General features: G+C 30.6%; 1 protein-coding gene across 1 annotated transcript; it reads left to right on the top strand.

The window, feature by feature from the left end:
- Window positions 1-434: 434 nt before the first annotated feature.
- LOC121123360 (uncharacterized) lies at window positions 435-9,525 on the top strand. The gene is made up of 3 exons (XM_040718475.2): window positions 435-1,926; window positions 6,918-7,078; window positions 8,393-9,525. Exons 1-3 carry the CDS (start codon window positions 1,365-1,367, stop codon window positions 8,450-8,452), a joined length of 783 nt encoding a protein of 260 aa, XP_040574409.1. The 5' UTR covers window positions 435-1,364; the 3' UTR covers window positions 8,453-9,525.
- Window positions 9,526-13,099: the final 3,574 nt, after the last annotated feature.

Genomic DNA, 13,099 nt, shown 5'->3' with positions numbered 1-13,099 from the left:
CCATTATGAGGGCTTTCTAAAATCATATTGACTTATTTAGTCCGTAAAAGGAAATAGATCCATCTTATATAAGCATGTTCTGTTATAGATAGTTAAATATATATGGTATGCGTTGATATTAAGTTAGTAAAAGGATATCATATTTCCTAGACATATTACTCAATACTACTTACATGAAGTTAAAAGGAAGGAAAGAATAGGAGTATATGTGTATATATATATATATATACATTTCCCTGCGTTTACTGGTAGTAAAAAAATAATAATAAAAACAATCCACCCACACTTGCAGGCTTCAAAAGGCAGACATACCAAAAGAACGCTATTTTTTTTTCAGAATGTGTCTTGAATTAAGGCCCTTTCCGAAATTCATGGCTAAACCGCGCGCTTTCGATTTCTTCTTTCTCTTTCCCACGAAAAACTCTCCGTTTTTCGTCGACGTTAAGAAAAAAAAGGCTCCTTTTTGGTAGATATATTTTAAGTTTGATATATTTTTCAGTTCGAGTTTGAACGTTGAATCAAAGAGGATATACTTTTTGTTCTTTTTTATATCAATACATAAAAATAATATTTTTCTTACATACCTACACAGAACTTTGGACTCCATAGCCGTCTCCTTTTAAGGGAGTACAGAGTGTGATTTTTTCCCCCGCGTCAATGTCTTAATTGACGCCATCATCATATTTGTTATTTTTTTTATTTTCCACGGATTATACATCATCAAGGGTCACACGTCGTATTTTAGTCCATCATATTACTCTACACAATTACAGAATACCGTCTAACATTTCTTTGTTTGATTTCCTTGTTTTCCTGTGTTGTTCATCGTTTTCAAAAAGACTTGTTGTGGTTGGTATAAAGAAACATAATGTTTAAGCCAGGGATAATTAGGAGTCAAAGAAAAAGGATCCGAATGGGAATGATGAATAAAATACGGAACTATGCAGATTATTTACGCTCATAATAAGAAGCAACCATTTCAAAATACTTGCTGCTTTAATATACTGCAGCACTAACCGCATCACCACCGTTTGCCTTTAAACATACCACCAAGGAGGTCTAAAATCAAGAGTGTCTTGTTCTTAGTAGGACTGATAGCAGTTCTTCATCTACGATTCTTCATTCTGCTTTTGGAGTCTTCGAAAAAGAAGTGTTATAGTAAAAATACCCAAAACTACTACAGTAGTAGTAGCAAAGAAATAGACTCCTATCCAGAAGAAGAATTACTACGAGGAGAAGAGGATCAGAAGAAGGACTACTCACCAACAACAACAACTACTACTACGACAATTTCCTCAACGACATCAAACATAAATACAGCAAATATCCTCACAACTCAAATACACTATAATAACAATTTTAATATGCAACTTCCCGGATATATTTTCTTGGCATCCGTACTTTTTTTGTCGGACTACGTATGGTGTGGTGTTCTCTCAAATAATAACGGGGAAGGGGAAACCTTTTCCTCCACACCTTCTTCAAAAACTCCAACATCTTTCCCTAATTTATCCGCTGACACAACTACTACCCCAAAAGCCACTACGGCTACCCCAACAGTGGCAGCATCATCATCAGTAACAACATCAAAAAGCTATTCCTCCACGGAGGCGGTTAAGAGCGGTAGCCCTCCTAGCACCAGTAGCAGCACACGGAGTATTATCACAACTGGAATCCGGCCTCCAACTCACCAGGATTCAAGTCATCCTCGTGTTGAGCGTTCAGTACTTTTCCTCGATGATGAAAATAATAACCCTGAGTATCCATACCGGGACAATCCTCATCCTGGTGATGATACTAATAAAAAAAGAGGGAGCAATCAAGGATTCTCTCCAGAGTCAATTGCAGTTTCTGGAAGAAAGATGGCTCGTAATTTTATGATTAGGACTCCTAGATCTGGTCGAAGATATGATGTTGCCCAGATAGGTGAGAAACGAATATTTTTATTTTATATTTTTAAAGTACATGAATAATCATTTCAATATGTATGCCTGAGTTGAATACATAAATCTCTTTTTGTACATCAGAGTAAGTAGTAAGGGGGAGAAGGATGACCATAATTGGGATTTAGAAAAGTGGTGCAAAGGTTAGGATTTCAAAGGAAGAAGGACAAAAAGAAGAAAAAATAAAAAAAAACAATAATAACAAAATAAATGAACTATTTATATTTATAAATAAAGAAAGCTCTTGAATTCTCAAGTAAGAGAAACGCCCTGTCTTAAAAAATATCTAACTAAAACTTTTTTTTTCTTTTTTTTTGATGGTAGACTTTCCAATGACCATCAAAGTACTAAGTACATAAACAGGGATTTCCTCCTTTTACTTATTACAAATGTAAGGGGAGTTAAAAAATATGACAATGATTACGTATATACAAATTCTAATCATAAAAATAAAAACAGACCTTTTTATCGTCGTCATTAAAATGAATTTATGTACAAAAGAGAAGTGCCCATATCTTTTCAATATATACAAAAATTAAAAACACCCCCCCCCCCCCCCCAAAAAAAAAAGTAAAGGGGGATAATACAAATAGAGTTAGTTTCTTTACCAAAATGAAGCAAACATATAATTATTTCAAAAGTAAGAGTCGCTGTGTGTTTTTTTTTATCTTTTTAGTAGTCTTCTTCACTACATATTTCTTGTCCATGTTATTATTATTGAACATGACGTCATTGTGACGTCAAAAGGCAAACATTTTTTTGAATGGGCCCGGGGCTTGGGAAAGTATTTTTTTTTTTTTGCGAGTAGAGGAGGCAGAGAAGAAGAGACTGAGAAAGAAGAGGGGAATAAGTTTGGCGAGCGTGCATCTTTAACCAACTAACTAAGTATTCATGCTTAAGTAGGTGGTGTGGTATATCGCCTTTTGAGGAGTAGGAGAGGAGGAAGAATAATGGAGAAGAAGAACTAGTAGGGGGGTTGGAAAGAGAGAGAGAGAGAGAGAGAGGGAAATAACAGCATACATTAAGAGAGAAGAAATTAATGTGATGATAATTTTAATGTATATATCTTTAATTACCGTTCATTCATTCCTATTAATATGATAATGAAGTCAGTAGCTAGTCATTTGCGCTTCAAACCAACAACAGGTAGGCGGGTTGGTGGGTGGGAGGAATAAAAGAAGGGGGGGGGAAGAGAAAGGCAGTTATCAACATCTTATTAAGGATGAAGATGTTGCTCTTCGAAAGAAGGAGACATGCAATGATGAGGGAGAGGAAAAGGGGGGAGGAGGCGTAGAAATGAACCCTTTTGGGATGATCATGAGACCCATTTTCCTTGGTGGTGATTTCTCCCCCGCCCCCTCCTCCTCCTTCGAAGAAGAGAGTCACAAATGTTAAGGGAGAAAAAATTAGACACTATATACCATTTAATTTTTTTCTTCTTTTGCTATTCTCTCTAACCCTCTTGGTGGTTATTGGTATTAGATCATTCTGGCCTTATTCAAAAGATAAAAATAGATGCACTATTTAATTTAATATATGATATCCCCCCTTCCCGATTTAAACAAAGTAAATTGAATTTTGGAATCGTACTGTGAAATAGACAGCAACATTATTAATGTATGTACATACAAATGTTATATATGGTATAACATAACACATACACTAATAAAAAACATGGTTACTTAAAGTTAACACCTTGACGAACATATGTAAATAAGAAAAGATTTGAAGGTGGATGAGTCTACTTGGTCATTCGTTCATGTTCCTGCACACAGTATTATAATAAAATAAGAGGTCAAAGAAAGGCCACCATACGATTAATATTGGTCAAAATATACAGTTGGCAAGTAACAAATATCCGCTATAGTGTTGAGTGTATGTACTTAATAATCCACTATAACTAACAACTACTCCGAAACCTTCATCAATTTATCCTTTTAGAAATGCTATAATTAAAAAAAGCGGGTTCATTCCAATTCAAAAAGATAAATTTGTGTATAGGTCATGAGGCAAAGGATAGAATAATGTAATCTGTATCTTTAAAAAGTACATCTTGTGTAGGGCAAAAGATTTCACAAATGGCCAGTGGTTTTTAAACCAGAATAATAATCGTAAATGTAATCAATCAAAGGAGGAAAATAAATTTTGAAATTATGATCTTGTACATATGTGGTTAGTGGGAAATGTCTAGTATTATGCCATCATACGTCGTTTTCCCGTTGTTTCACAAGGAACTTTGAGCGTCTACAACACCTGTGCATGCGCAGATAGCATATTTTTTATTTATTTTTGCCGGCTATGCAGAAGTGTTTGGCGTCAGTTCAAAAGTGACATGGATCAACGAAGTATGTATTCCACGATCGTGGAAAAGGTAGAGTGTCCTTGTTGCAATCCCCTCTGGCCGTGTCAATCTTCATATTGTAAAAGTGGGGCAGTCATTTGTTTGAGATTCAAGAAGGAGAGGGAAGAGTTTGGGCCAGAAAATAAAGATTCTCTTCCTTTACAGACTGCAAAGAAAACGTTGACCTAGTTTGTCAGAATATATTTTGACTTTGATTGACCAAGAATTTAGTCTACACGCTGCCTGGACCGCAACTCCATGGACTTCTTTGTGTAGGATGCAACTGAAAACAAACCAACAGATCCTCCTGCAACAGAAAATCTGGGAGGAGTTTCGGAATCCTTCCGGATGATTAGTTAAGGAGAAAATCCAGTTGCAAAGAAATATATTGAAAAGAACAATATCATTACTCACGTCATTTATTATCTAGAGCTAACTCTCCCATAATTTGAGACCCCCTAACAAAGACTAACCGCGAATATACTTTTTCACATGTTGGTTTATAGCTTTGCTCCAGCGGCAATACTCTCAAATTGATGTTACATGAGTCACATTAATTATGGTATTCAATGCATGTATGATAGAACCATCCTAATATGTGTATGTACATATATGTGTATAGAGATCACATAAATCAAATCTCTCTTGTACATACAAAAACACTCCAAAAGGAAAACTGATAAGATGAGAAGAAAAAGGGGGAGTGTAATTTTATTAATGGAACTGCTTTCATGATAATAAAAATAATATTATGGAATTTTTCCCTATTTTTTGAGTGTTTTGTTACTTTGTCATTTTTTATAATATTTATAATTATTATTTTTGAAATTCTTGAGTTAAAAATGCGGTGTGAAGAGAAGGAGGGACTCATATTTGTGTCTTATCATTAGTAAATATATACAATACATACATACACACACAACTAACTAAAAATGGGTCAGACATCATTTATATAGTCCTACTTTTCTTCTTTTTCTTCCTTCCTCTCTCTATGTATATAAGAAGGGAAGGCAAAATTGCAGTAATTCCTTATTAAAGTGTGTAACATACATACATAACGGAGCTGCGATTGCTACAATCGCTGGTTCTTGGTATTTAACTGTTTGTATGTACGTATTTCCTCTTTAGCACTATTTCTTTTGCTTCAAATACAAAGAAAGAAGAAATGACTCAAAAGTGGTTTCTAAAATATATTTATACTCAGTATTTAAATATTTAGAGAAACATAAGACGATGAATAAGAAGTATGTAATGAATTTTGTAACTAATTCTCGCAACCTGAGGAAGATATACATAATGACGTAAATGTGTAAACGCCAAAAACTCTCTCTTTTTGGGGACATTTTGACCATGGCTTAACCTTCATTTTGATTGATTTATTTGCATACATGTTGTAGGGCGCAATTTAATGACAAATCAACTGAACATCGCGCAATATTAAAGACAAACTTATCAGTCGGATCAAGTAGGAATTCTAGATTTATTTATTAAATAAATCAGAATCCATCTAGATTTCAGAATTTGGTTTTATTTTTAAATATAACAATTGGTTAGAGAGAAAATTGCATTTAAATAAAATCTTTTCGCGCCACATAAAGCAATTGCACACTGTAAAATTATACAGGTAGTTTTCGAATATAAAATAATATACAAAACTAGATAGATTACATGGATCAGTTTAAACTATTTCATCAGAGCTGAAAAGTACAAATCCTAACAATCTACTTGAATACAATTTAGATTCACACTAAAGTACCAGAGTTTTTTAGCATGGCATCACCCAAAAAAATTACTGAGTACTGGAAAACTGTTTTATATTTATCTGAAATGATAATGTTGCTCTCCTCAATTTTCCAATATGGCTCATTTCTTGAATATCACACTTCCTTTAAGGAATAGGCAGTACAGCCAACATTTTTGCTTATTGCCAAATAACTGTACAGAGAAGGGTCTGTTGCATACATCACTCAAATGACATGTGAAGTGCGAAAAGAGATGTACGTTTCCATAGGTTCAGAGGGGATGCACTCAAAATCCGTTTGGGAGCAATCATAAAGATTGAAGGTGTACAAAACTGTTTTTTATTTAAATTATAGGCGACAAGTTTTCTAAAGTATTTAAAATATATGACACCATTAGATGGAGTTTTCTGGCTAGATCTTTAAGAGGTTTTGGATAGGCTCCAACTTGGAAATATATTATTTGACACCCTGTACATAATGAGTAAAATCCCAATTTTTTGTTGCATCTTGACCATGGTAAAAACTTCATTTATATTTAATCTAGTATTTATTGATTGGGCGTCTTTCTTTTCCTTTGGATACCTGGTCCAAAGGAAGTCAGCTTATCTCTTCTTAAAAATTTATGTATATATCAAATATCTCTCTTTTTTTTTATAGGATAAAATTTTAATAATTTAAGAGACATATATGAGATACATATATAAAATATTTTTAAGTAATCTAAGAAAAAAATAATTTTTATCCAACAATCAAAAAAAGTTTTCATTATACATTCATACATATATATACATACATATCTGGCTCCAAAATAAATTCATGAATTTTTAAACATTAGTCTTAAGACTATACACAAACGAAAAAATATTTTCTTTTCTTTTCCTTCCTTTACAGAATGTCCTCGGTCAGATGATAGGCTTGAAAGATTTGCCTGCCCAACACCTGATTTTCGAAATAGATATCGATGCATAGATGATCGATCACTCTGTGATGGTTTCTATGATTGTCCCGGAAAAGAGGACGAAAATCCAGAGCAGTGTCTCTTTTATAAAACGGTAAGTGGCTTTTTAAAATGTTTTTCTTTTTTATGTAAAAATCAATTACAATATATAACAAAAGTTTCATGTCTTGAGATAATCCCTTGGGCTGAATCCCACAGTCACTATTGTTGTTATATAAGCTGTAAAATACAAAAAGACCATTAAAATTACTTATAACAAAACAAACAGAGTTTTGAACTCTACTGCCATTTTTTAGGAATTTGAAATAGGAATACGAAATAGAGCAAGCATCTTTCAAATGCTGATTTTTTTTTGTTTATAAGGACGTTTGATATTTATTTTCATCTATATTTCACGTGAAATATCTTTATTTTGTGTTGAGTTAGTCCTTATATATCCGGTCCAGTTCAGTCTTTGGATCGGTTCTATCAGTTTTTTGGAATGGTCCTTTAGACTTTTTGGTCTTTTGGATTGTTAGTACTAGAACTGATTTAAAAATAAAGTTGATTGATGTCATCAAGGACCAAATTTTATAAGCTTTAGGACTGACATGCAGGACTCAATTGAACAGGACAGGATTGCAGTCTTCCGTCCTAAATAAGAACTGACACAACACTACCACTAAGTATGGTTCTAAATCAACATCTCTATAATATAAAAACATCTTGCTCTTTGGCCTACACTAGCAAATGGCAAACCTAGTACACTGAATTTTGGCTAGAAAATATTTTGCTGTGTTCTTAGTAACATGATAAAATCAATGTTGTTAATATTCTGATCTTATAAAATAGTAACATAAATAAATATTTTTCTACTAATAAAAATTATTAAATAAAGCCATTAAGGCCGAACATTTAAAAAAAATCAATTTAAAAATTAAGTAAATTTTTTATTCAAATGATCTTTTTTTTTCAATATAAATTTTTCTATAAGTCTCAAAATTTGTCCATATATTTTTTGACTATTACTTAAGAATTACGTATTAGCAAAAAGGTATGCCTAAAAATTAAAACTAAAGGAGATACTCTATTATTGCTGTCCAAACTTTATCATTTTTTGATAAAGCCTCCGTTATATCGAAATGATATTTTTTAATCACAAAATGGATTCAAATAACATCAGTGAAGTATTCAAGTATCTTTGCAAGTGTTACTTTAAAAATAATTTTTGCTCCTAAGCGCAAATATTATTTGTTTGTAAAAGGCTTTGATGTGGTTCTTGGTTCGTTTTACAGGCTTACGTAACAATAATATAATCTCTTTGAGCTTCATCCCAAAGGATAGATAATTTTTATCATAATTATGTACTTATGTTAGTTTTTTTGCAAGCATTTCCTTCAACCTTTTTTTCCATTCAATTCTCTTACAGACAAAAGCCCATTTGGACATATTAGCTGAAGCATTACTGAGGTGGGCTCGAGGACGATAAAACATCTCTTCTCATAACCATATGTATGCATATGCTCGTTATCCACCTTTTCTCATATCTTTATCCAAACAAATAACAAAACCAAAAAATCCCATTCCATAATAATAACTCAGACATGAAATCCTCCAACTCCAAAAATCATGATGACTTCGTCACAGATGCACTTACAACACAAACACACAAATATATATTATGTTTTGCTTTTATTTATTTCCCAAAACCTCGTTTATCGATGATGACCAAGTGATGATGATGTTTATAATGACACGGATGTGAAGAATGTTTTAATTAATATTAATTAACTATTTATTTATTAACCTCTACGTAATATTATATACTCTAACCATAAACCCCACATCCAACAACACTCCATACTTACACAGCAATCCATATATTTCTACTCTTTATTACTGGACAGTCAATTTTTTACCCAATTTCCCCATTTTTCTAATTTTTTTGATTTTTTAATCTGTTGTTGTTGATTGAAAAAAAAAAAAAAAAACCTTTCTTCCACATACTGTAAAAAAAAGAAGAAGATATATTTACAAAAGTCCCCTCCCCCCTCTCTTATTTATCTTTCTAATTACTTACTTGCTTGCTTGAGTAGTAGGTAATCATTATTACATTCATGAATTTCTAAAAAATAAAGTAATTATATGTATACTCACCGGTGCTGCCAAATGGTATATGTTGCTACATGTCCTCCACAGTCTCACCCACCTCCGTCATCACTGGTAGACAATGGAGTTACGTACATAGGCACATCATTTTTTCTCGCAGGCCTTGTCGTTGTTGTAGTTATATTATGATTATTATTCATTATTATCAATACTTTTATTATAATTAATATTATTATTATTAGACAATCAAATACTCATATCAAGTCAAACAATATGTATGTTTATAAACTCCTCAAGTGTGTAACACTGTGCATAAAGACAGTTATAAAAGATATGCAGACAACTTTGAACAAAATATAGAGAGCAATGGAATTAAATATATTCTAATTAAAGAAGAATACGAAGAATTGTGTGTCAAAAAAAAAAAATATATATATATAAATATATTACCAATAATTAAAGAAGAGCATCAAGGAAGGAAATTCATTTACATGCCAAAAGAGTATGTATTACTTTTGGCTTTATTGTATATTTGAAGAAAGAAAAAAAAATGAAGGAAGAAATTACTTTGATTAATTAATCTCTCAACTCTCATTTCCATTATCTACTCATTTGTTTTAATTACCCAAATCATCGTTATTCTCCCCCCTTCTGTTATTACACTATATTGATTAAAACTCCCCATTTTCTAACTACAACTAACGCACAGATATTTAACTACCAACCAATTATTATTATCAACGATTGGAAAGTAATCATAAATATGATATATATATATATATATGATACAAAAATAGAAAAGTTAGGATCTCATTGTTACTTTTTTTTAAAGCTTATTTATTACATATAAACATTATTATTATTTTCTCCTGTTAATTATTATGCGTTTATATATAAATCTATTAGCATAATCTACTATTAATATAATATAATATAATGAATAATTTGAAAGAAAAAAAAATGTGATTTTTGAACGTTTTGCTTACCTACAAAATCTAATATATATATACCTATATATATATTTTCTGTTTTGAGTTAATCGTAATAACATATATACTTATAAGAACTTATAGTCAGAATACATAATACATAAACTATATTTTTTGTTATCAAAAAAATATATATATATACACATACAAAAAAAATAAAAAATAAATATATATATAATATAAAAACCTTTTGTTATTTTATAAATATTTTTATACCATTGTAAAGATGAACAGAGAAAAATTAAAATAATTGTTTCTATCATTTTTAATCATTCATTTCTAATTAAATTTACATAAATACTACTACAACTATCCAATATATTATTTTTCTTTTTTCCACCCCTTTATCGTCGTTGAAATTGAGGAAAAAATACATTATTTACCTATTATATTTGTAAGATATTTCTTAATTATTTACTATCTTTTCTTTGGAACTCTGAACCGTTCATTCATTTTACAAGTTTATTATTCTATTATACCTATAATTAATTAATTAATAATATATATATTTGTTAAACATTTGTTGTTATTTATACATTCAATAATTTCTAAAAAATGAGCAAAAAAACAAAACAAAACAACATTCAACTATTTAATACCCACACCCATTTTTTTTTTAATCAATCATGTTGTTTCATCTTTAAATAATGATAAGGCGCATTATTTTTTTCTAATTATTTAACTGCCCCCTCTAACATCTACCCATCCCCAACTACACAGACCCCCTTACTCATTCTTTCAACCCCCTTTCCCCCTGTTTTTGTCCACAATTTTTTTTTGTCGAGATATCACTTATTTTAAAAAATATATATAAATATATTCTTTATATATTTATCAAATTATATACTTACTAATATCTTAATTTTAATCATGTTCAACTAACTCAATCTGTAGAAAAGAGGAAAAAAAGAAACGCGAGCAATAGACAAGGATGTTTGTCTTAAATGACGTATTATTATTACGGGTTTAAAGGGTTGGTTTGATGAGAGGCGGGAGTGGTAGTGTTTATTCCTTGATTAGCATTCCAATAATTGTTAAACATTTTTGCGGAAAATAGAGGTCAATTTTGTTTTTTTGAAAAATGTATTTTCTTAAAAAAATCTAAGCAAAAAGTTTAATATTTTGAAATTAAACTTTTTTTCAATAGTTTAATTTTTTGTGAGTAGCTATGGATTTTTGATTTTGTTTTTCCAAAAAAATCCAAAACAGGCTTGCAGACACTGTTGTTAGATTGAGTGGATTTACTTTTGAAAAGCCAGTAGGGATGACGTTTTTCATTATTATTTTCAAGGTTGATGTAATTTTTAAGTCCTATTCAGAATTTGCCTTCTTATTCATTTAATTAAAGGGTTATTTCATTGATGTAGTGTAGCTAGTTATATATAGAATAAAGTAACTTTGATTTTAAATTCAGGAAAGTTGTAATTTGTTAAATAAATAACACATGACAAATTTAATTACGTTATTATGTAATTTTTAGATAGAACATATCGTTCAAATTTTGAAAGGAGACAAATGTTCTTTATTTACTCAATAAATATTAAAATAACGCATACATCATTATTTTGTATCAAGGTATTGTAATAGACAATATTTCAAACTATAAACCAGATTTATAAAGTTTTTCTCTAAAGCTAACCTATAGAGTAAAAAGAGTGAATAATATAAGAAAAATATTAGGTTTTTCCTTTCTGAAAATTTAAAATAATGATGACCCCTATACACGAACTTTACTAAGTTTTCTCTTTTTTTTTGTTCTAAAAGATAATTCCAGAAAAAAACTATTCATTTATTTTTTATAAATTAAAAAATGTCTATTAAAGTTTTTTCACTCAAAATAACTAATAATATCTACTTAGTATCTAAATCTACTAGGTATATATATTTTTTTCTTTTCTTTTTCACAATTTGATGTGTGACTTAAAAATAACTGTGGGGGCTACTACCCCAATGTTTTATTACCAGCCTGTAAAAAAATATTCTTGCAGCCAATGTAATTTAGAAAAAAATAAATGAATTGGTAATCGTTGCATAACCCAATTGAGTCAAAGCGCTAGTTTTTTATTACTTTAGAGTTATTAACCTACATACGATCACCTTGTTTTGTCATTTAAACTGCTTGTATTTTTTGGAATTGGTAATTTGAAGAATGAATTTTCTTTTCCTTGGCTGTTGTCTTCATTATTTCACCCCTGAATAGTGAACCCTCCTTTCCACAACATTCAACACATGATTGAACATTAATAAAAGACGTGCAGAATCCTTGAGGAGTATTTTTGGCGGAGTTTTAATTGCAAGTCTTTGTTAGATTCTGAGTAGAATTGAGGATCGACCTCGGAGAAATTCTTGCTAATGACTTTATTTATTATTTCACCCCTTTTCTACTACATTCAATTATATTCAAAACGTGTGATTGAATATACGTTTCTGCTCACAGTAAACTAGCGATTGTCCTTGTTTAAATGTCGTTTCATTAAATCAACTACATTTGCTCAAAAAATTCTTCAAATTGTCTGGGTGTCCATGTAGATTTTCGGTTTCTCTTTTAACATACCCAAAATACACACAATTTTCATCACTTACAGTGTAAAGACACAGGAGGCTTAATATTTTCTTTCCTCCTTTCCGTATCATCTTTCGTTAGGGATGAGTGGATTCTAAGATGAAGGAACTAAATATGGCACAGACGATTAACTATGCTATATTTTTGATATATATAAATATTGATATTACAGCTTTTCCATTAATACATATGTTCTTACATATATTCATTCATTACATCTTGAAATAGGGAACAAAATCATTCATGATATTAGAATTTAACTCATCTTTTGGATATTTTTATAATTAAATATAACTCATAATTGAGCCATCAATACATGGAGTTCTAAAATTGTATGACATGTATATACGAAAAAATTTGCAAATCAACAAAGTAATTCTGACAATTGGAAGAATGCTTTAGGAGAAGAGCCAATAAGCTGTCATAACTTTTTATTAGATTAGCGATTAGTAGCTATGTTATTAAGGCAATCAGC

This window comes from Lepeophtheirus salmonis, chromosome 8, assembly GCF_016086655.4.
Source record: "Lepeophtheirus salmonis chromosome 8, UVic_Lsal_1.4, whole genome shotgun sequence".
NCBI classification, from domain to species: Eukaryota; Metazoa; Arthropoda; class Copepoda; order Siphonostomatoida; family Caligidae; genus Lepeophtheirus; species Lepeophtheirus salmonis.
The sequence above is the reverse complement of the archived record's forward strand: the minus strand, read 5'-3'. Positions and strand labels throughout refer to the sequence as shown.

What these genes read in the sequence shown, in the direction of transcription:
- LOC121123360 (XM_040718475.2), top strand. Translation starts at nt 1,365, where the DNA reads ATGCAACTTCCCGGATATATTTTCTTGGCATCCGTACTTTTTTTGTCG. An exon ending in ATATGATGTTGCCCAGATAG is followed by an intron (nt 1,927 to 6,917) that starts GTGAGAAACGAA and finishes CTTCCTTTACAG; the next exon opens with AATGTCCTCGGTCAGATGAT. An exon ending in AGTGTCTCTTTTATAAAACG is followed by an intron (nt 7,079 to 8,392) that starts GTAAGTGGCTTT and finishes ATTCTCTTACAG; the next exon opens with ACAAAAGCCCATTTGGACAT.